At 68.2% G+C, this 15,673-nt stretch overlaps 1 protein-coding gene across 1 annotated transcript in view; it reads left to right on the top strand.

Moving 5' to 3' along the window:
• The first annotated feature begins 2,525 nt into the window (after positions 1-2,525).
• Positions 2,526-15,673, top strand: part of LOC140598764 (uncharacterized) — a 37,469-nt gene continuing 24,321 nt past the window's right edge. The window contains exons 1-5 of the mRNA XM_072757299.1: positions 2,526-2,691; positions 3,360-3,454; positions 3,675-3,740; positions 4,285-4,384; positions 4,655-4,807. Of these exons, the coding sequence (XP_072613400.1) occupies positions 2,592-2,691; positions 3,360-3,454; positions 3,675-3,740; positions 4,285-4,384; positions 4,655-4,807 (514 nt within the window). The 5' untranslated portion in view covers positions 2,526-2,591. The remainder of the gene's footprint in view (positions 2,692-3,359; positions 3,455-3,674; positions 3,741-4,284; positions 4,385-4,654; positions 4,808-15,673) is intronic.

Genomic DNA, 15,673 nt, shown 5'->3' with positions numbered 1-15,673 from the left:
GGGCCTCCAGGGGTCACCGTCTGAGCTGAACCCCAAGGGGGTGAGGGGCGGCCCCGTGAAGAGCAGGGGGCCGGGGTGGGGGCGTGGGGGGCACGAAGGGGACCTGGGGCCAGGGTGCATGGCCGCGGCTGGACCGGGACACGTGGACCCGACGAGGGTCGGACAGGTCAGGGTGACACCCACCCTCCGGTGCTTTATGTACTTCTGAATTCTGGGCATTTTGTTTTAGACAATTTGCACTTGGTGAGCACACACGGCATGACGCCCCCCCCCCCCCCCCCCCCCCCGACGCCGCCCCGGTCCAGGCAGGCCCTGCGCGGAGCACACGGGGCCCCAGGGGCAGGGGCAGGGGTCACAGCAAACCCCAGACTGGGGTCGCCTTTATCTGTAGACGTCTCCGTGTGCACCTTAGAGAAGGGGGTGCCCTGTGTCCGCAGCCCCCCACGCCATCCCCCTGCATCACCCCCCACACCATCCCCCACAACCCCAGACCCCCACCCCTACACTATCGGTCCCGCCCCCACCGCCACCCCACCCCACCCCCACGAGGACGCGGTGCAGCTGCCCCCTGTGGGACATGCTCAGCCTCCCCGGCCACCTTGGGGTTCTCTGGACGGCCTGCTCCCGTCAGAAGCCCGGGTGTCCCGCAGAGTCCCCAGGGGCCGCGGGGAGGTGGGGAAGGCAGGGAGCCCCCCGACAGGGGCTTGCAGGTGGGTGGAGCATAGGGTGCAGCTACCTGTGTGTGCAGCGGGCGGGGTGTGTGGGAGCCCGGGACCCCAGGGGTGACCTGCAGGGGCGCCAGGGGCGGGGCTGGGGAGACGCCAGGCATGGGTGGCTGGGCTTCCCGGGCGGGCCGCTCGGACCGTCTCCCCACGAGAACTCGGTGCTCCTCCCTGCAGGGAACCTGCTGCCCCCCGGGGCCCCCGCGGCCCTCAGAGCGCGGCCGGGTCAGGCTGACCTGTGACCCCCGGCCCGGGGGGAGCCGGCCTCCAGCAGCCCGGGCCCGGGGGCCGCGGAGCCGGGGTGCAGACTCAGGCCGCCGTGCGGGGGGCATCGGGCGGCTCCTGGCAGCGCTGAGGGGGCCGCACCCCGTACCCCCCCGTGCTCAGATAGTGACCCCAGGGGTTCGCAGCCTGTATCGGGGTCACACCTGCACGACGTTCCCTGCTCTCCTCACGGCGGCTCAGACCTGGAGCCCCGAGATGCTCTGGGATGGGCGGGCCCGGGGTGCCCCCCACAGAGTCCAGCCCAGGGACACCTGGGAAGACCTGGGGGTGCGCTCAGGGCCACGGATGCCCCGGCTGCGTGGGCTCGGGGCAGGGGTCACGTGGGGCTGGTGGTGTTCCCGGGACACGGGGCCGGGCCAGGCCAGGGCAGCGGAGGAGAGGCGTCAGGGGCTGCGGGGACCGGGGCAGGGGGAGCGCTGGCTCCCATGGGGGCGTGCGGGGGGGGGGGGGCCGCTCCAGGGCTGGAGGCCCGGGGCGCTGGCGGCGCTGGGGGAGCCCGGAGCTGCACACCCCACGGCGGGAGCCGCTCGGAGGCGTCGGACACCCCAGGGTGCACTGAACCCCCGGCACGCTGCACGTGTGAGGTCGCCGCCTGTCCCCGTGCGCAGACCTGACCCCGGAGATCGGCCCCCGCGGAGGGGCCCTGCGGGCCGCGGGGCCTGCGGGGCCGGTGTCGGCACCTCGGCGGCCTCGCTGGGCGGGGGCTGACTGAGCAGAGCCCCCCGCTGTCCCCCCTCCTAGGCAGCGAGCCCTGTTCTGCGTACTGGCAGCGTACTCGGTGTACGACACGGTGAGTGTCCCTGCCCCCGCCTCCTGCCCCGCGGGCGGCCTTGTCCTGAGTGGTGGTGACCAGCGGGACTCACAGTTATGGCCCCGGCTCCACGGCCCCCGAGATGCCGGGGAGGGTCTCTCTCCTCCGGGACGGGCAGGGGGCGGGGTGCAGACCTCCCAGGGGAGGCAGGGCCTGCGTGCCCGAGGGCCGGGGCTGCCCGGGGCCCCCGCGTGCACCGCGGCCGTCCTAGAGCTCGGGTCTGGACCCTGACAGACGGCACTACCGACGAGAGCCCGGGCGGGGAAGGCTCCCACTCCCCCGAAGGGAACGAGGCCGAGGCGCCCAGGAGGCCGCCCCCTTCCACGGCGCATTCCAGAAGGGTCCCCGAGGACCCCAGCTCACACGCTCCCCGGCCCCGCGGGGTGTCCTGGCCCAGCTCCCCTCGTGGGACCTGCCAGGGGCCACAGTCAGGCCCCCCCACCCCCCCGCCGACCTGCCCTCTGGGGGGTCTCCAGACCTGGCGGGTCCCCTACAGCCTGGCACAGCTCACGGAGGCCCCTCCTGCTGGCCTGAGGACGGGGGTCCTGGCACGGCGGCCGCAGGGCTCGGTAGCGGGGCCCGGGGTGCTCGCGCCCCAGCTGGTCCGGGTGGCCCTCACCTGCTCCCCCGCCCTCTGGGAGCCCCCTCCGGGAGCCCGGGCTGGGAGGGAGCCGGGGGAGCCTGACGCCCGCGGGGAGGGCTCAGAGGGGTCCTCGGGGCGCACGCCCTCCGTGGGGCTCTGGCTCTTGCAGGAGGTGGGCTACTGCCAGGGCATGAGCGAGATCGCGGCCGTCCTCCTCATGTTCCTGCCCGAGGAGGACGCCTTCTGGGCGCTGGCCCAGCTGATGGTGGGCGACCGGCACTCCATGCACGGTAGGGGCCCGCCGGGGAGCTCAGGAGGGCCTCCCCGCAGGCTGCTGCACCGGGGGGCAGGCGGGGACCCCCCAGCTCGCCCCCCCACGGGCAAGGGCCCCGCCTCCCCGGTGGCCTCGGGGTCCCGGAGCCACGGCCACCCGCCCCACCGTCTGCAGGCCAGGCACGCACTCCCGTTGCTCCCCCAGCCTCCCGCCGGGCTGCCGGCTTGTCCCCCAGGCCCCCCTGCCAGCCCACGGCCACACGGGGCCCAGGGGGCAGCGTCTCCCCCTCCCGGGGGCCCCCAGCCTCACTCCCAAGCCCCACAGCAGAGGGCCGTGCACGCCCATCACCCTCCCCTTGGCCTGCACCCGCTGCCCCTCGGGGCTGGGGACCCGCCTGTCCCCGCGGCGGCCCCCGCAGGAGAGAGGGTGCTGGGTCAGCCGGGCCCGGTCCTCAGCCCCCAGCCCACGCCCCGCGGGGTCTCTGTGAGGACGAGGGTCCCCGGGCCCCGCGCCCCCGGCCTGGGAGGCAGGCCCTGCCCTCTGGGAAGAGCGGATCCAGCCAGGGCTCCGAGGGCGGTGGGCACACGGGGGTCAGGGCGTGGCGGGGAGGCCCCTGCCCCGACACCCCCCACCCCGCCTGGTGCAGGAGGAGGCCCTGACCGTGGGGGCCTGGGGCCTTCTCAGGCTTCTTCGTCCCGGGCTTCCCGAAGCTCCTCAGGTTCCAGAGACATCACGAGCGGGTCCTCCAAAGAGCTCTCCCGGACCTGAGGAAGCACATGGCGAGTGGGGGCGAGTGGGAGCTCCTGAGGCTCCGTCCCCGGAGCCCGGGGCAGGGGGTGGGGGGCATGGCCCTCCCTCCGAGCTGCCCAGAGTTGGGGTCACGTTCCTCCCCCTGGGGCCCGGGGGCGCCCTCGGGGCTGGGCTGGGCTGCGGGGAGCGCGTCCACCCGGCTCCAGGGGCCGCGGCGTGGGGCCTGAGCACCCCCTGCCCTCCCGCCAGGACGAGGAGCAGATGTCCACCGGCATCTACAGCCCCAAATGGTTTCTCCAGTGCTTCCTCGGCCGGGTGAGGCCCCCCCCCGGGACCCCCGCTCCCGGACCTGCCCCCTGCCCCCGGGGAGGGCCCAGCTCAGCCCCACCCTCCAGACGAGCCAGGCCCGACCCCGGGGTCCTGAGGCTGAGGCTGAGGCTCGCAGCCCAGCCCGTCCTGGAGAAGCCCAGAGGGTCCCTGGACGAGGTCCCGGGGGGCGGCCCGTCTCTGCCTCAGCTTCCCCGGGGGAGGCCGGGTCAGCCCGGGGTGTGGACGGGCCCTCGGCCCATCGGGCGGCCAGCCTGGGGTCCTCTCGAGGCGTGGTGTCTGTCGTCAAGTGCGGGCAGAGTCTGTGCCCCCAGGGGTGCGGGAGGTGCTGGCCGGGGTCGGAACCCGGAGCGGCCGGGAGTCCCTGATCTCCCTGGGAGGAGGGCACGCACGGGGAGGCGGGGGGCGGGGGGGGGCGCTGCGGGGCCTCGTCGCAGGCAGCCGGGGGCCAGATGGCAGGCCTAGCCTAGCCCCAGCCGAGCCCCCCAGGGGCCCTGCTCAGGCCGCTCCTCCCACCCCGCCGTCCCCCTAGACCCCCTTCTCGCTCACCCTGAAGCTGTGGGATGCCTACGTGTTGGATGGGGAGAGGGTGCTCACGGCCATGGCCTATACCATCCTCAAGGTGCACAGGAGTAAGTGAGCCCCCGGGAGCCCAGGTGTGCCGGGGGCGGGGGGCAGGGGCGGTGACCCTGGGCTCTGAGCAGCACCCAGACCTGGGGCGGGGGGACGGCGGGGCAGGCGGGTGCAGCGGGGCTCCCCGAGTGGAGCAGCGGGCAGGGGCCACCCCGGCCAGCGCACTGCCCGCGGCGCTCCTGGGCACAGCGGGACCCCAGCCGCTGGCCTGGGGGCCCCGGGGGCCCCAGGGCGGGGCCCTCTGGGTCTGACTCTCGCCCACCGCCCAGAGCGCCTCCTGAAGCTGCCCCTGGAAGGGCTCCGGGAGTTCCTCCAGGACTCTCTGGCCCAGCCCTGGGCCCTGGAGGACGAGGCCGTGCTGAGACACCTTCGGGCCTCCATGACCCAGCTCCGCAGGATGCGGTGCGACCTGCCCCCGCCAGGTGGGCTCAGGGCCCCGGCCCCTCCCGACTCGGCCTGCTGGGGCCGCCCACAGGGGACAGAGCCCCCGGGGCCCCCGTCCTCATCTCTGGGGCTCTCCTCTTCTGCTCCAGCCTCGGGGACCCCAGGCCAGGGCTGGGCGGGCGGGTACCCACTGCAGGGCCCGGGCAGCAGTGTGGGGGGCTGAGCACAGGGTCAGGCCGGGGGGGGGGTCACGCGGGAGCCGTGAGGACCCCCGGGGCCCCCAGCGGGGGACACACAGCCTGCTGGAGACGCTGACCCCGTCGGCCTCTTTCCAGCGGGACCTGAGGAGTTCCCCACGAGGCCCCTGGGCCTGGAGCCAGTGTCCCCGGCGCCCGGGCCTCTCCTCCCTTCTCCGGCCTCTGAGCCACCGCGCAGGGTGGAGGAGCCGGCCTCCCCGGGCCCAGCCGCCCGGCCTGAGCCGCCCGGACCCCCTCCCGGCCAGGCCATCGTCCAACTTGCCCCCCAGCCCCGGCGGTGGAACTCCCTCCCCACCCTCCCGGGGCAACAAGGCGGTGCAGGCAGGCGGCCCCGGGACACGGCGGGCTTCAAGACAGAAAACGGGGTCTCCTTCCATTTGGCACCTGCCTGGGCCACCCCAGAGGCCCCGCGACGGACCGGGCCCTGGAGCACCCCCGGGACTCCCATCACGCGGTCCCCCCAGCCCCCTAGGGATGACGCTGTCGGGCCCAGGACACCCTTCCTGCCCCGCGGCCACTGCAGCTCGTGCCCCTCGCTGGGCAGTGACGGGCACAGCCAGGGCAGAGCCAGGGCGGCGCTGAGCCCGCTGCCCCGAGGCCCCGCACAGGCCCGGGACCCTCTGCCCCCCGCGTCCACGGGGCAGCTCGATGCTCGCGGGCCTCGGGGGCAGAGCGTGGCGGTGAGGGCGGGGGCCCGGAGGCTCCGGCCCGCCGTCACCGTGCCCTGCCTCGTCTCGCTGTGCCTCCCGGAGGGCGGCACCGCCCGCACGGGACACCAGCCCCTGACCCAGAGGGACCTGGGCTGGCCTGGCCCCGGGCTCTGTGGGGGCAGGGGCGACTCGAGCGCCTGCCCCAGGCCCAGCGCTAATGGGATCCAGCGCCCCGGGGCCCTGGCCAGGCCTGCGTTCTGGCCCCGGGCCGAGCGAGCCCTCTCACAGCAGGATGTGGCCTCCTGGGCCCTGGGCGTGCCCCACAGACCCAGGTCGCTGACCTAGGGCAGCCCTGGGGATCCCGGGACACCCCAGGGCAGGGCAGCGGGGGCAGGCCCGTGGGCCCCACCCACACCCCCACCCCCACCCCCACCCCCACCCACACCAGGAGGCAGGCTCCTCCACGCGCTGGGGCTCCAGCAGTCAGTCACCCGGCCCCAGGGGGCCCGAGGCCGGGGTCCAGCTGCCCTGCGGGGACCCAGCGCAGGAGCCCATGGGCCGCAGGTCCACGTCAGCCCTGCCGCCCCCAGAACCGCCTCTCACCGCCCCGACCTCAGGACACGCGCCCCCACCCGGAGTCGAGTCCGCACAGGCTCCCAGGCGGGGGACGACTCCAGCACCCGCACCCCTGTGGGATTCCCGCTTTCCTCTAAGGACAGGAAGGTCTCCCAGGGGAAGGCGCGCACCCTCGGCTCTGAGCCCCTGTTTGCTGTTGCCAAGTTCAATAAAGTCTTGTTGTGTGAGAGGGCACGGCCGGCTCGTTTCTGCGTCTCCAGGAGCTCTGTGCACGGGGTGCGGAGACACCCCCAGAGAGGAGGAGGGGGCGCCGCCCAGGCCCCGACCAGCCCCTGCGGGGGCGCCGCCAGGCACACACAGCTGACGTCCCCACGTGCCTTCCCGGGGCGGCCAGACGCCAGGGTCAGGACCCCGCAGACTCTACTGCGACTCAGCCTGCGCCCGCGGCCAGGACGGGCCTGGGACAGAGTGACAGCCGGGGAGCCTCAGGTCACCAGGGTCTGTGCTAAGCGCCCTGGGAGGTCTGTGCCCCCTCTGTCCAGGGGGCCTGGGCTGCCCGGGCTCCGGGGCGCTTCCTCCCCTCCCCGCCCCGGGCCTGTGCGCCTGGGGCACAGAGGGCCCGCGGGGCGGTCAGCGTGGCCCCCGGAGCGGACGTCAGGACAGCAGGCCCTTGCAGCTCTCACACCTGGGCCACCCTCACCGGGCGGGCTCAGCGTGCACACCCGGTGCTGCTGGATCCCTCGCACCAGAGTGTGGAGGGCACCCTGCACGCCCTGGAGAGTAGGGGCTGGGTGAGCGCGGGGCTCGGCCTGGGGGCAGGCAGCGCAGGGGACCGAGGGACCCCGGCCCCGTCCCCACCCCGACTCCCACACCCACACACACACACAGGCAGCCCCAGGGCTCCCCCCACGGGCAGCCGGCCCCTCAGGAGCTTCCCCCAGGGCGGCCCCGAGGTCTGGCTCCCCGCTGGAGAGGCATCGGGGAGAAGAGAAGCGGCCGGCGCTCGGCGGGGACCCGCTGCCACCCACGGGAATGTGGCCGAGCCGGACCTTCCAGCTCAGCTGACCCCCCGGCGGGACGGGACGGCACGGGACGGCACGGGACGGCACGAGGGGGCCCGGGTCGGCCGGGAGAACCCAGCTAGCCGCCCAGCGCCAGCACCGGAAATGATGGTGCTTCTTCAACCGTTTCGGCGTCAGGACGACGCGGCCCGAGGATCAGATCGCGGCACGGCGACAGACAGGCACACACCCCAAACCCAACAAACGTCGGAATCCCCCGACTGTTGTCAGACAGCAGCCGGACGGTTACAGACGTGACGCTGGGGTCCCCGGTAGGACACACGGAGGACGCTCCAGACCACGGCTGCAGAGGCGCTGGAGGCCCGGGGATGCGCCTGCGGGTGCCCACGGGGAGCGCGGGGCGGCGGGAAGCACCCTACAGAGGGGGGCCCCTCCTGGGAAAGGACGCCGGGTCCCCGCGAAGGCTCCCGATGCTGACAGCTGTCCCCCTCTCCTTCAGCTTCTGGTTCCCCCCCGCCCCATTTTGCTCTTCCTGATTCTCCGTCGGCCTCCGCCCTGCATCCGAGCCACTGACCACACGGGCTTCTTTAGGACGTCGGGTCCCAAAAGGAGGCCGAGCTCTGGCTCCCGGGATCGGGAAGGACCATCGCCGAGGTTTATGCTGATCCCCCCGAGCTCGTGCCTTCCCGGCTCTTCTGTCCTGCAGAACGAGGGGAGGCACGGGCCTTACGGGGAAGGAGGCCCACTCCCACTCGGGCGGGACCGTCCCTCGTGGGGGACCCCGTCATCTGGGCCCGGGAGAGCGAGCGGGGCCATCAAGAACAGGTCGCAGGCTAGACATGGGCCGCTCTGAGGTTTGTCCTGAAGCGAGCACTCCCCTTCCACATCACGCTGTCTTAGTTCATCCATTTATTATTTGTTAAAGGTTTTACGTTTATGTCCTCTCTACACCCAACACGGAGTTCCAGCTCACAGTCCTGACATCAAGGTCCCCCGACCAGGCCGGCCAGGCACCCCAGGGCCATGTTTCTCATCTCTTTGCTGGCTCGCCTATCTCTGCACCCAGCTGGGACATCGAGTCCACGACGGGGGAGCTTTAGCTACCTCCGAACCCGCAAGAACCCGGAACGTTCTCGCTGTGTCCCCATCCTAGAACGACCTTCGCCGTCGAACAGCAACTCAAATAAATCGGCAGCCAGCCCAATGACTCCTGGTCAAGGAAACGGCCAACTTGTCACGTGTGTGGGCCCCGCTCCCTGGGCTCCCGGGGCTCCCGGGGAGGCTCCGCTTTCTTTAACATCGACCAAGGTCCCAATGACTCCACCGCACCTCGACGCCGGGGCTCAGTTTCTGCCCTGACACGACACAGGCAGCACGTCGGCTTCAGTTACTCCCTGTCAATCAATCAAAGGGAGCCTGGCCGCTCTCGGGGTGGTTGGGGTGGTTGGTAAGAACACGCGACTCTTGTTCTTGGGGCGGAGAGTTCAAGCCCCATGTGGGTGTAGAGATGACAGAAAAATAAAATCTTAAAAAGAAAATCAGTCAGTCGGTCTGGGGGAGACACAGCCCCGGATCCCACAGGGGCAGGGAGCCAGCTGACGGGTCTACGCACACTATTAGAAGCAGCAGAGCACAAAGTCAGAACTTCCAGAAGTCTGCTAGAGGGGGGGACACGCCGGCCTCGACGGTGCTCGGGAGGCGAAGTGGGGGGCGGCCCCTGGAGCGACAGGGTGGGCTCAGGGTCCCCGGGGTCCCAAGGACGGTGGCGCCAACGGTTCCCAGGCCCAGGAGCGGGGACCCCGGCCGAGGGCCGCGGGACTAGGGCCAGCTGTCTGCCCTGTGTGGCCACAAACTGCAAACCCCTGTGCGGTCACGGGGCCGCGTCCCTGGGCCGGGCCAGCAAAGGCCAGAAGTGGGAGGAGACCCTCCCGGGCGGGAGGAGCACGGGTCTCTCCCAGGGCAGCCCCTAAAACTTGGAGGTTTGAAACTCAGTCACTTGTCCGAGATAAAAAGAAAAAAAACAAAACAAAACAAAACTCGGACACAGGCAGGGTGAACGCAGGGTTCTGACAGACAGAAACGGTGGAGACAAGAGGGCTTGATGGCACATCAGAAACTATATGCCAATAGGACAACCTACAAGAAATGGACACCATGACACTATATATAGAAAACTACAAAAATGAACAAACAAAAAAATGTTAGAACCGGTAAATGAATTCAGTAAAGTCACAGGATACATAATTAATGCACAGAATTCTGTTGCATGCCTATACCTCAGTAAGAAGGTAAGAAAAAGAGAAACTAAGACATTAATAAAAATAAATTTAAAATGAAACAAAAAATAATATTATACTTAAGAAAGAACCTAAGGAAACAGCTATAAAAACTTACTCTGAAGACGATGATGGAAAGAAATCGATGACACAAAGAGACGGAAAGAGACACTCCACACTCGTGGACTGAAAGGGTACGAAGTGTCTTCACAACCGAGAGCAGCCCAGACATTCCTATAAACCCTATCAAAATGCCCCCAGCATTTCTCACAGAGCTAAGATAAATGATCTTCAACTTTGCATGGAACCTCAAAAGACCCCAGACAGGCGAAGCAGCCTTGCAAAAGAAAAGCAAAGTAGGAAGCTTCACGTCGCTAGATTTCCAGTTATGTCACAAAACTGTTGTGATGAAGACAGTACGGTCCTGGCACGACAACGGACACACAGACCGAGAGCACAGAGCAGACCTCCCAGAAATGAACCCACAACTATGTCGTCGTTTAATCCTTGATAAAGCTGGAAAGAATATCCAGTGGGGAAAAAAAATCTACAAATGGTGTTGGAAAAACTGGATAGACACAAGCCAAAGAATGAAATTTCTAGTTTTTGATTTTACTTTTGTGTGTGGCTAAATTCCTAGAAAATATATAACCTACCAAAACTGACACATAGAGAAATAGAAAATTTGAATAGACCAATTCTCAGCGAAGCTGTTGAGTAATAGAAAAAAAATTCCCAAAACGCAGAAGTCCACGACCAGATGGTTTCATGAGTGAATTCTATGAAACATTTAAAGAAGTATTAAAGCCTAGAAAGAGTATTATGCTAAGCACAATATGCCAACCCTAACCCTAACCCTAACCCTGACCCTGACCCTGACCCTGACCCTGACCCTAACCCTGACCCGGAAGCCTCCCCGCGGGTCCTGAGGAGGCCGGGCCCCTGTGGGCGTGGACGCGACCCCCACACGGCTGTTTCCCGTCTGTTGACTACGTGGGACTCCCAGCGCTGAGAGGGCACCTCCGTGGCTTGTTCCTGCTCTCGGGGGAGACGATTTCAGGTCGTCACCCTCGGGGATGACGTCAGCTGCGGGCCTTCCTACGCGGCCTCTCCTCTGTTGACAGACCTTTCCTAAAACCCCCTGTGCTTTTCATGCTTTGTTCTGTCAAATGCGTTTTCTGCGACTCTTGAGGGGATCGTCTCCTTTCTCTTTGTTTTTGTTGTTTTTTTAAAGATTTTATTTATATATCCTTGAGAGACACCGAGAGACGAGAGAGAGAGAGAGAGAGAGAGAGAGAGAGAGAGGCAGAGACACGGGCAGAGGGAGAAGAAGGCTCCGTGCAGGGAGCCCGATGTGGGACTCGATCCCGGGACTCCAGGATCACGCCCTGGGCCGAAGGGAAGGCAGGCGCTGAAGCGCTGAGCCCCGCCGCCCCCCTCCGCCCCGGGCCGCCCCATGTCCTTTCTCTGGTTAACGGGATGGATCGTGCTGAGTGATCAGAGGGGCCGCGGGGGGCAGGTGGGCCACGTGGATGAACAAATAGGGAAAGCTACAAGCGTGTGGTTCTAAATAAAGGAATCCCGGAAATTTAGAAAGTACGGCCTGGCAATAGAGTCAGGACCGTGGGGACAACTCGGTACGGGGACAGACGGTGACGCCGCTTCTCGCGGGGAGAGCTGAGCGAGGCACAGAATTGTCAAGTCGCCAGCTGTAGCCCTGAAACTACTGTCCCCTTGGGTGTCGACGGCACTTCAACAGATACCAAGGAAAAGGGGTTTCCGGTGGGAATCCCGGTGGGTCCGTGAAAGGCATTTACACGGTCGTGACGCACACGAAGGCGCCTCTGCAGAGGGGATCCAGATGCTCACGTGTCTTCATGTTAATGTTTAGAAGATGTACTTGGGAGACGGTGCGGGGGGCAGGGGCGGAGGGACAGGGGGAACCTGGAGCGGACTCCTCACCCACCGGAGACCGAGCCCCACCCGAGGCTCCACGCCACAACCTGGAGATCCTGGCTTGAGCCAAACTCAAGAGTCGACGTGGAACCGACGGACGGAACCACCCAGGAGCCCCTCAAATGCTCCTAACTGCAACCCCACGCTGTGAACCCTGGGGGGCGGGGGGGGGGCATCTGTGACCCCCAGTCTGCCTTGAAGGGCGGGAGGCCTGCAGGGCCCGAGGATGGGAACTGAGGATGCGGGAGGCTGCCTGCATCGCCTTCCCGCCCGGCGTGGGGACAGGACCCTCCCCCGGGACCCTCGGCCACCAGGGTGAGGGCTGAGTGCTGATTGGACCCCGCCTGCCCACAGTGATGATGCGGGACCCCGCTCTGGGCGGAACTGTGGTGCCCCCGGGTTCCACCGCTGCCTGGTGCCCACTCTGCGTCCGCAGACCTTCGGAGGCACCGGTGCTCCGGATCTGGCTCGCAGCGACCCGACTCTCCTGCTCTCCCCAGTAGCCCAGGACTCGTCTCTCCTCAGTACCCCCACGCTCCCACTCTCCCCAGTACCCCGCTACTCCCACTCTCCCCAGTACCCCCACCCTCCCACTCTCCCCAGTACCCCCACCCTCCCACTCTCCCCAGTACCCCGCTACTCCCACTCTCCCCAGTACCCCGCTACTCCCACTCTCCCCAGTACCCCCACCCTCCCACTCTCCCCAGTACCCCCACGCTCCCACTCTCCCCAGTACCCCGCTACTCCCACTCTCCCCAGTACCCCGCTACTCCCACTCTCCCCAGTACCCCCACCCTCCCACTCTCCCCAGTACCCCCACCCTCCCACTCTCCCCAGTACCCCGCTACTCCCACTCTCCCCAGTACCCCCACCCTCCCACTCTCCCCAGTACCCCCACCCTCCCACACTCCCCAGTACCCCAGTGCATAAAGAGGAGGCGCCCACACAGCGACAGGTCACAGGTGAGTGGCAGCTGATCCCTGATCCCCGCGGGCCACAGTGGGGCCTGTGGATCCGCGTGGGGGCACAGGCCTCCCGCGCTGGGGTCCACAACACCCCGACCCCCATGCGATGACCGTGAGCAGCTCCCACAGCCCTTCCACAGCCCCACGGGGTGAGAGCGGCCACCCTGCTGCCCCCGTCCAGGGAAGGAGGCTGCAGTCGGAACTCAGGCAGCCTCCCCGGGACCCCCGCTCCCCTGTAAGCCCTCTGCTGTGCAGGCAGCCAAGCCATGACCTTTCCAGCCTGTCCTAGACGCATGGACCCCGACAGGGGTGACTGTCACCCCCCCATCCCGCCCTGTGCCCGCTGGGTCCTCCTGGCCCGTGAGCAGGCTTGCTCTTCAGGCTCCAAAGAACGTGGAGTCCCTCGTGCTCCCCCAGGGCCCCCCTCAGGCTATTCACACATCGCTGCCCTCAGGGTGGGGAGTTCGGTCGCACTCTTGCTGGCATCAGGTTTTAGTTTTGATGAAGTCCAGTCCGTCGCTTTCTCCCCTTGGTCGTGTGCTTGTGGAATCTCGGAGAAACCTTCCATTCCGCCCCCCCTCCCCCCCAAGCCCGCAGGGACACTCGCTGGCCGGCCCACCCACCACCATCTCTGCGCCGGCCCCGGGCTGGGAGACGTCACCCCCGAGCATCAGGTGGGCAGTTCCCCGGAGCCCCTGGGTCCCCCGCCCGTGTGCTCCTGATACCGGGGTGGGAGCGCTCTGTGACCCCAGCGTGACGGCGTGCCCTTGGACAGTGGCTGGGAAGGTGGACTGTCGGTGGGCGACGGACAGACAGACAGGCAGCGAGGGCCCGTGTGTGATGCCTGTGCCCCTCGGGGCTACGGGGTTGTCTCCGGCTCCGGTCAGACAGAGGGGCGCCCGCCCACGGGGAGCACCCGGACGCATGTGTCCTCGGAAGGTTCTCACGCGCCGTCATCCTTGGATGTGTTTGGATTGCAGCACGATGCAGGAGGACCCGGAGACCCTGCTGGCCTTGCAAAGGGCCAATATCGTGGCCCAGTACCATCAGGTGAGGCCCAGAAGGGACCATAGACACTACACACCCACGACAGGGGGGACCGTACCTGCAGGAGCAGGTGAGGCTCAAGACGGGATCAGAGCCAAGGATGAGCCAGGTCAGCCCAGGCAAGGACCACAGTCACCAGGAACAAGTGAGACCCTGGGGATGGTCCCGGTGTCAGTAGCAACTAAGGGTCCATCCTGGATCCTCGTCATTGGTAGCGGAGGAGCCCAGGCACCAGGTACAGGTGAGGCCCGGGTGGGGACCAGAGTCACCAGGTCCAGATGAAGACCACAGCTACCAGGTCCAGGTGAGCCCAGGTGGGGACCAGAGTCACCAGGTTCAGGTGAGGCCAAGGTGGGGACCACAGTCGCAGATCCACATGAGGCTGAGGTGGAGACCAGAGTCACCTGGGTGAAGCCCAGTTGGGGACTAGAGTCACCAGGCCTGGGTGAGGGCCAGGTAGGGATCAGAGTCACCAGGTCAAGTGAGGCCCAGGTGGGGACCACAGTCGCCGGGTCCGGGTGAGGCCCAGGGGGGGATCGTCACTGATAGACAGAAGCAGGGGAGGCTGCCAGGCTGCGCCCACTCTGGCGCCCGGCCAATCTCAGAGGGTCGGCGCTCCCTCAGGATCCAGGGGAGGGAGGAGCCCTTCTGCTCCCTCCTGTCTCTGTCCCCACTCCCCTGCTCTGATCGGTCCCCACCACGGAGCCCCCTCTGTTGCAGGCGCCCCAAGCAGGGTCTCCGCAGGACCTGTCACTGTGCAAGGTCGCCGACCACCAGGGCTTTCTGCAGTGAGTCCCCTGGACACCCCTCATCCATCCCAGGGCGGGTGGCCTTGGCAGGAACACCTCTCTGGAGGCTGACCCCCCCGCCCCCAGGTCGGGACCTGGTCCCCTGGAGCCCTCTGAGGGCCATGTCTGCGCTGGGTTGCAGCTGAGACACCCCGGAGGCCGACCCGGGACGTGGGCAGGAAGGGAGCTGGGCCCGGGGGAGGCCCCTGGACACTCAGAGGAGGGGCCCCCACGCCTGCTTTGGGCAGGCCCAGGTGTCAGCCTGCTGCATCCGGGGGTGGTGGTGGGGTGGGGTGTCCAGTCCCTTCAGCAGGGGATCCCGCCCGTGAGGGGCTCTGGGGCCGGGGCGTGCTCTCCGTAGGGGGACGGCCTGGTCTGGGCCGAGTCCGCAGGGGTGCTCTCGCCCACACCCGAAGGCTTTTGCGGGGCTGCAGGTGGATGCCGGGGACCAGGCCAGCGCGGGGAGGGGGGGGGGCCGCAGAGGGAGGCCCCGACCAGGCAGGAGGAGGCAAGAGGAGGAGGGGGCTGCCCTGGGCGGGAAGGAGGGAGGGGACAGCCCAGTGGCCTAGGTCGCAGGGGACGAGGCTGATGGGTCAACAGCCCCACGAGAACCTGACGGACGCTGGAGACCCCAGGTGGGGCCCCCTCGGCCCTGCTCACGGCCCAGTGTCTGCTGGGATGGCTCAGGGGTGGTCGTGCTCAGGGGCTCCGACAGGACGGGAGGTGAAATGGGCCAGGGTGGCAGAGGGGACAGCAGAGAGGGGAGCCCGGGGACAGCAGGGGGACGGCCAGGGGGCAGGGGGAGGCCGGCTGGACGCTGGGCAGTCAGGCCCTGGGGAGGCGGGGGGACCTCAGCGGGACGGTCACGGGGCACCCGGGCCACGCTGACAGCTCTCGGGCTGGTCCATCGAGGAGGGGGGCAAATCACCCCCTGGGGGCGCCGAGGGGTCCCCGCCCAGCCCACCACCGGCAAACACCCTCCTCAGACCCCCCAGACGCCGCCCCCGCCCGCCCTCAGGCCGCTGGCAGCCCCTGCCCTCCCCGGGGGAGCCCTGCCCTCCCCAGGACGCTGGGTGCAGACGGGGGGTGTGTGTGTGTGTGTGTGTGTGTGTGTGTTTGTGTGTGTGTGTGTGTGGCTGTGGGGCCGGGGCCTCAGGGCTCTGCGTCTCCTGCCTTCCAGGGACAGGGAGCTGCCCGACCCCAGCCCCCGCGAGGCCAAGGTGAGAGCCCGTCCTGGGCCCCGGGCAGGACGTGGGGGGGAGCTGGGGCCAGCTGTCTGCACCGCGTCCCCCAGGACATCCCCGGGCGTCTCCCCAGTCCCCCGTCCCAGCGCTGCACGGGCCGCCGGGAACGCACCCGAGACCCGG

Source organism: Vulpes vulpes, chromosome 4 (assembly GCF_048418805.1).
Source record: "Vulpes vulpes isolate BD-2025 chromosome 4, VulVul3, whole genome shotgun sequence".
Taxonomy (NCBI): Eukaryota; Metazoa; Chordata; class Mammalia; order Carnivora; family Canidae; genus Vulpes; species Vulpes vulpes.
The sequence above is the reverse complement of the archived record's forward strand: the minus strand, read 5'-3'. Positions and strand labels throughout refer to the sequence as shown.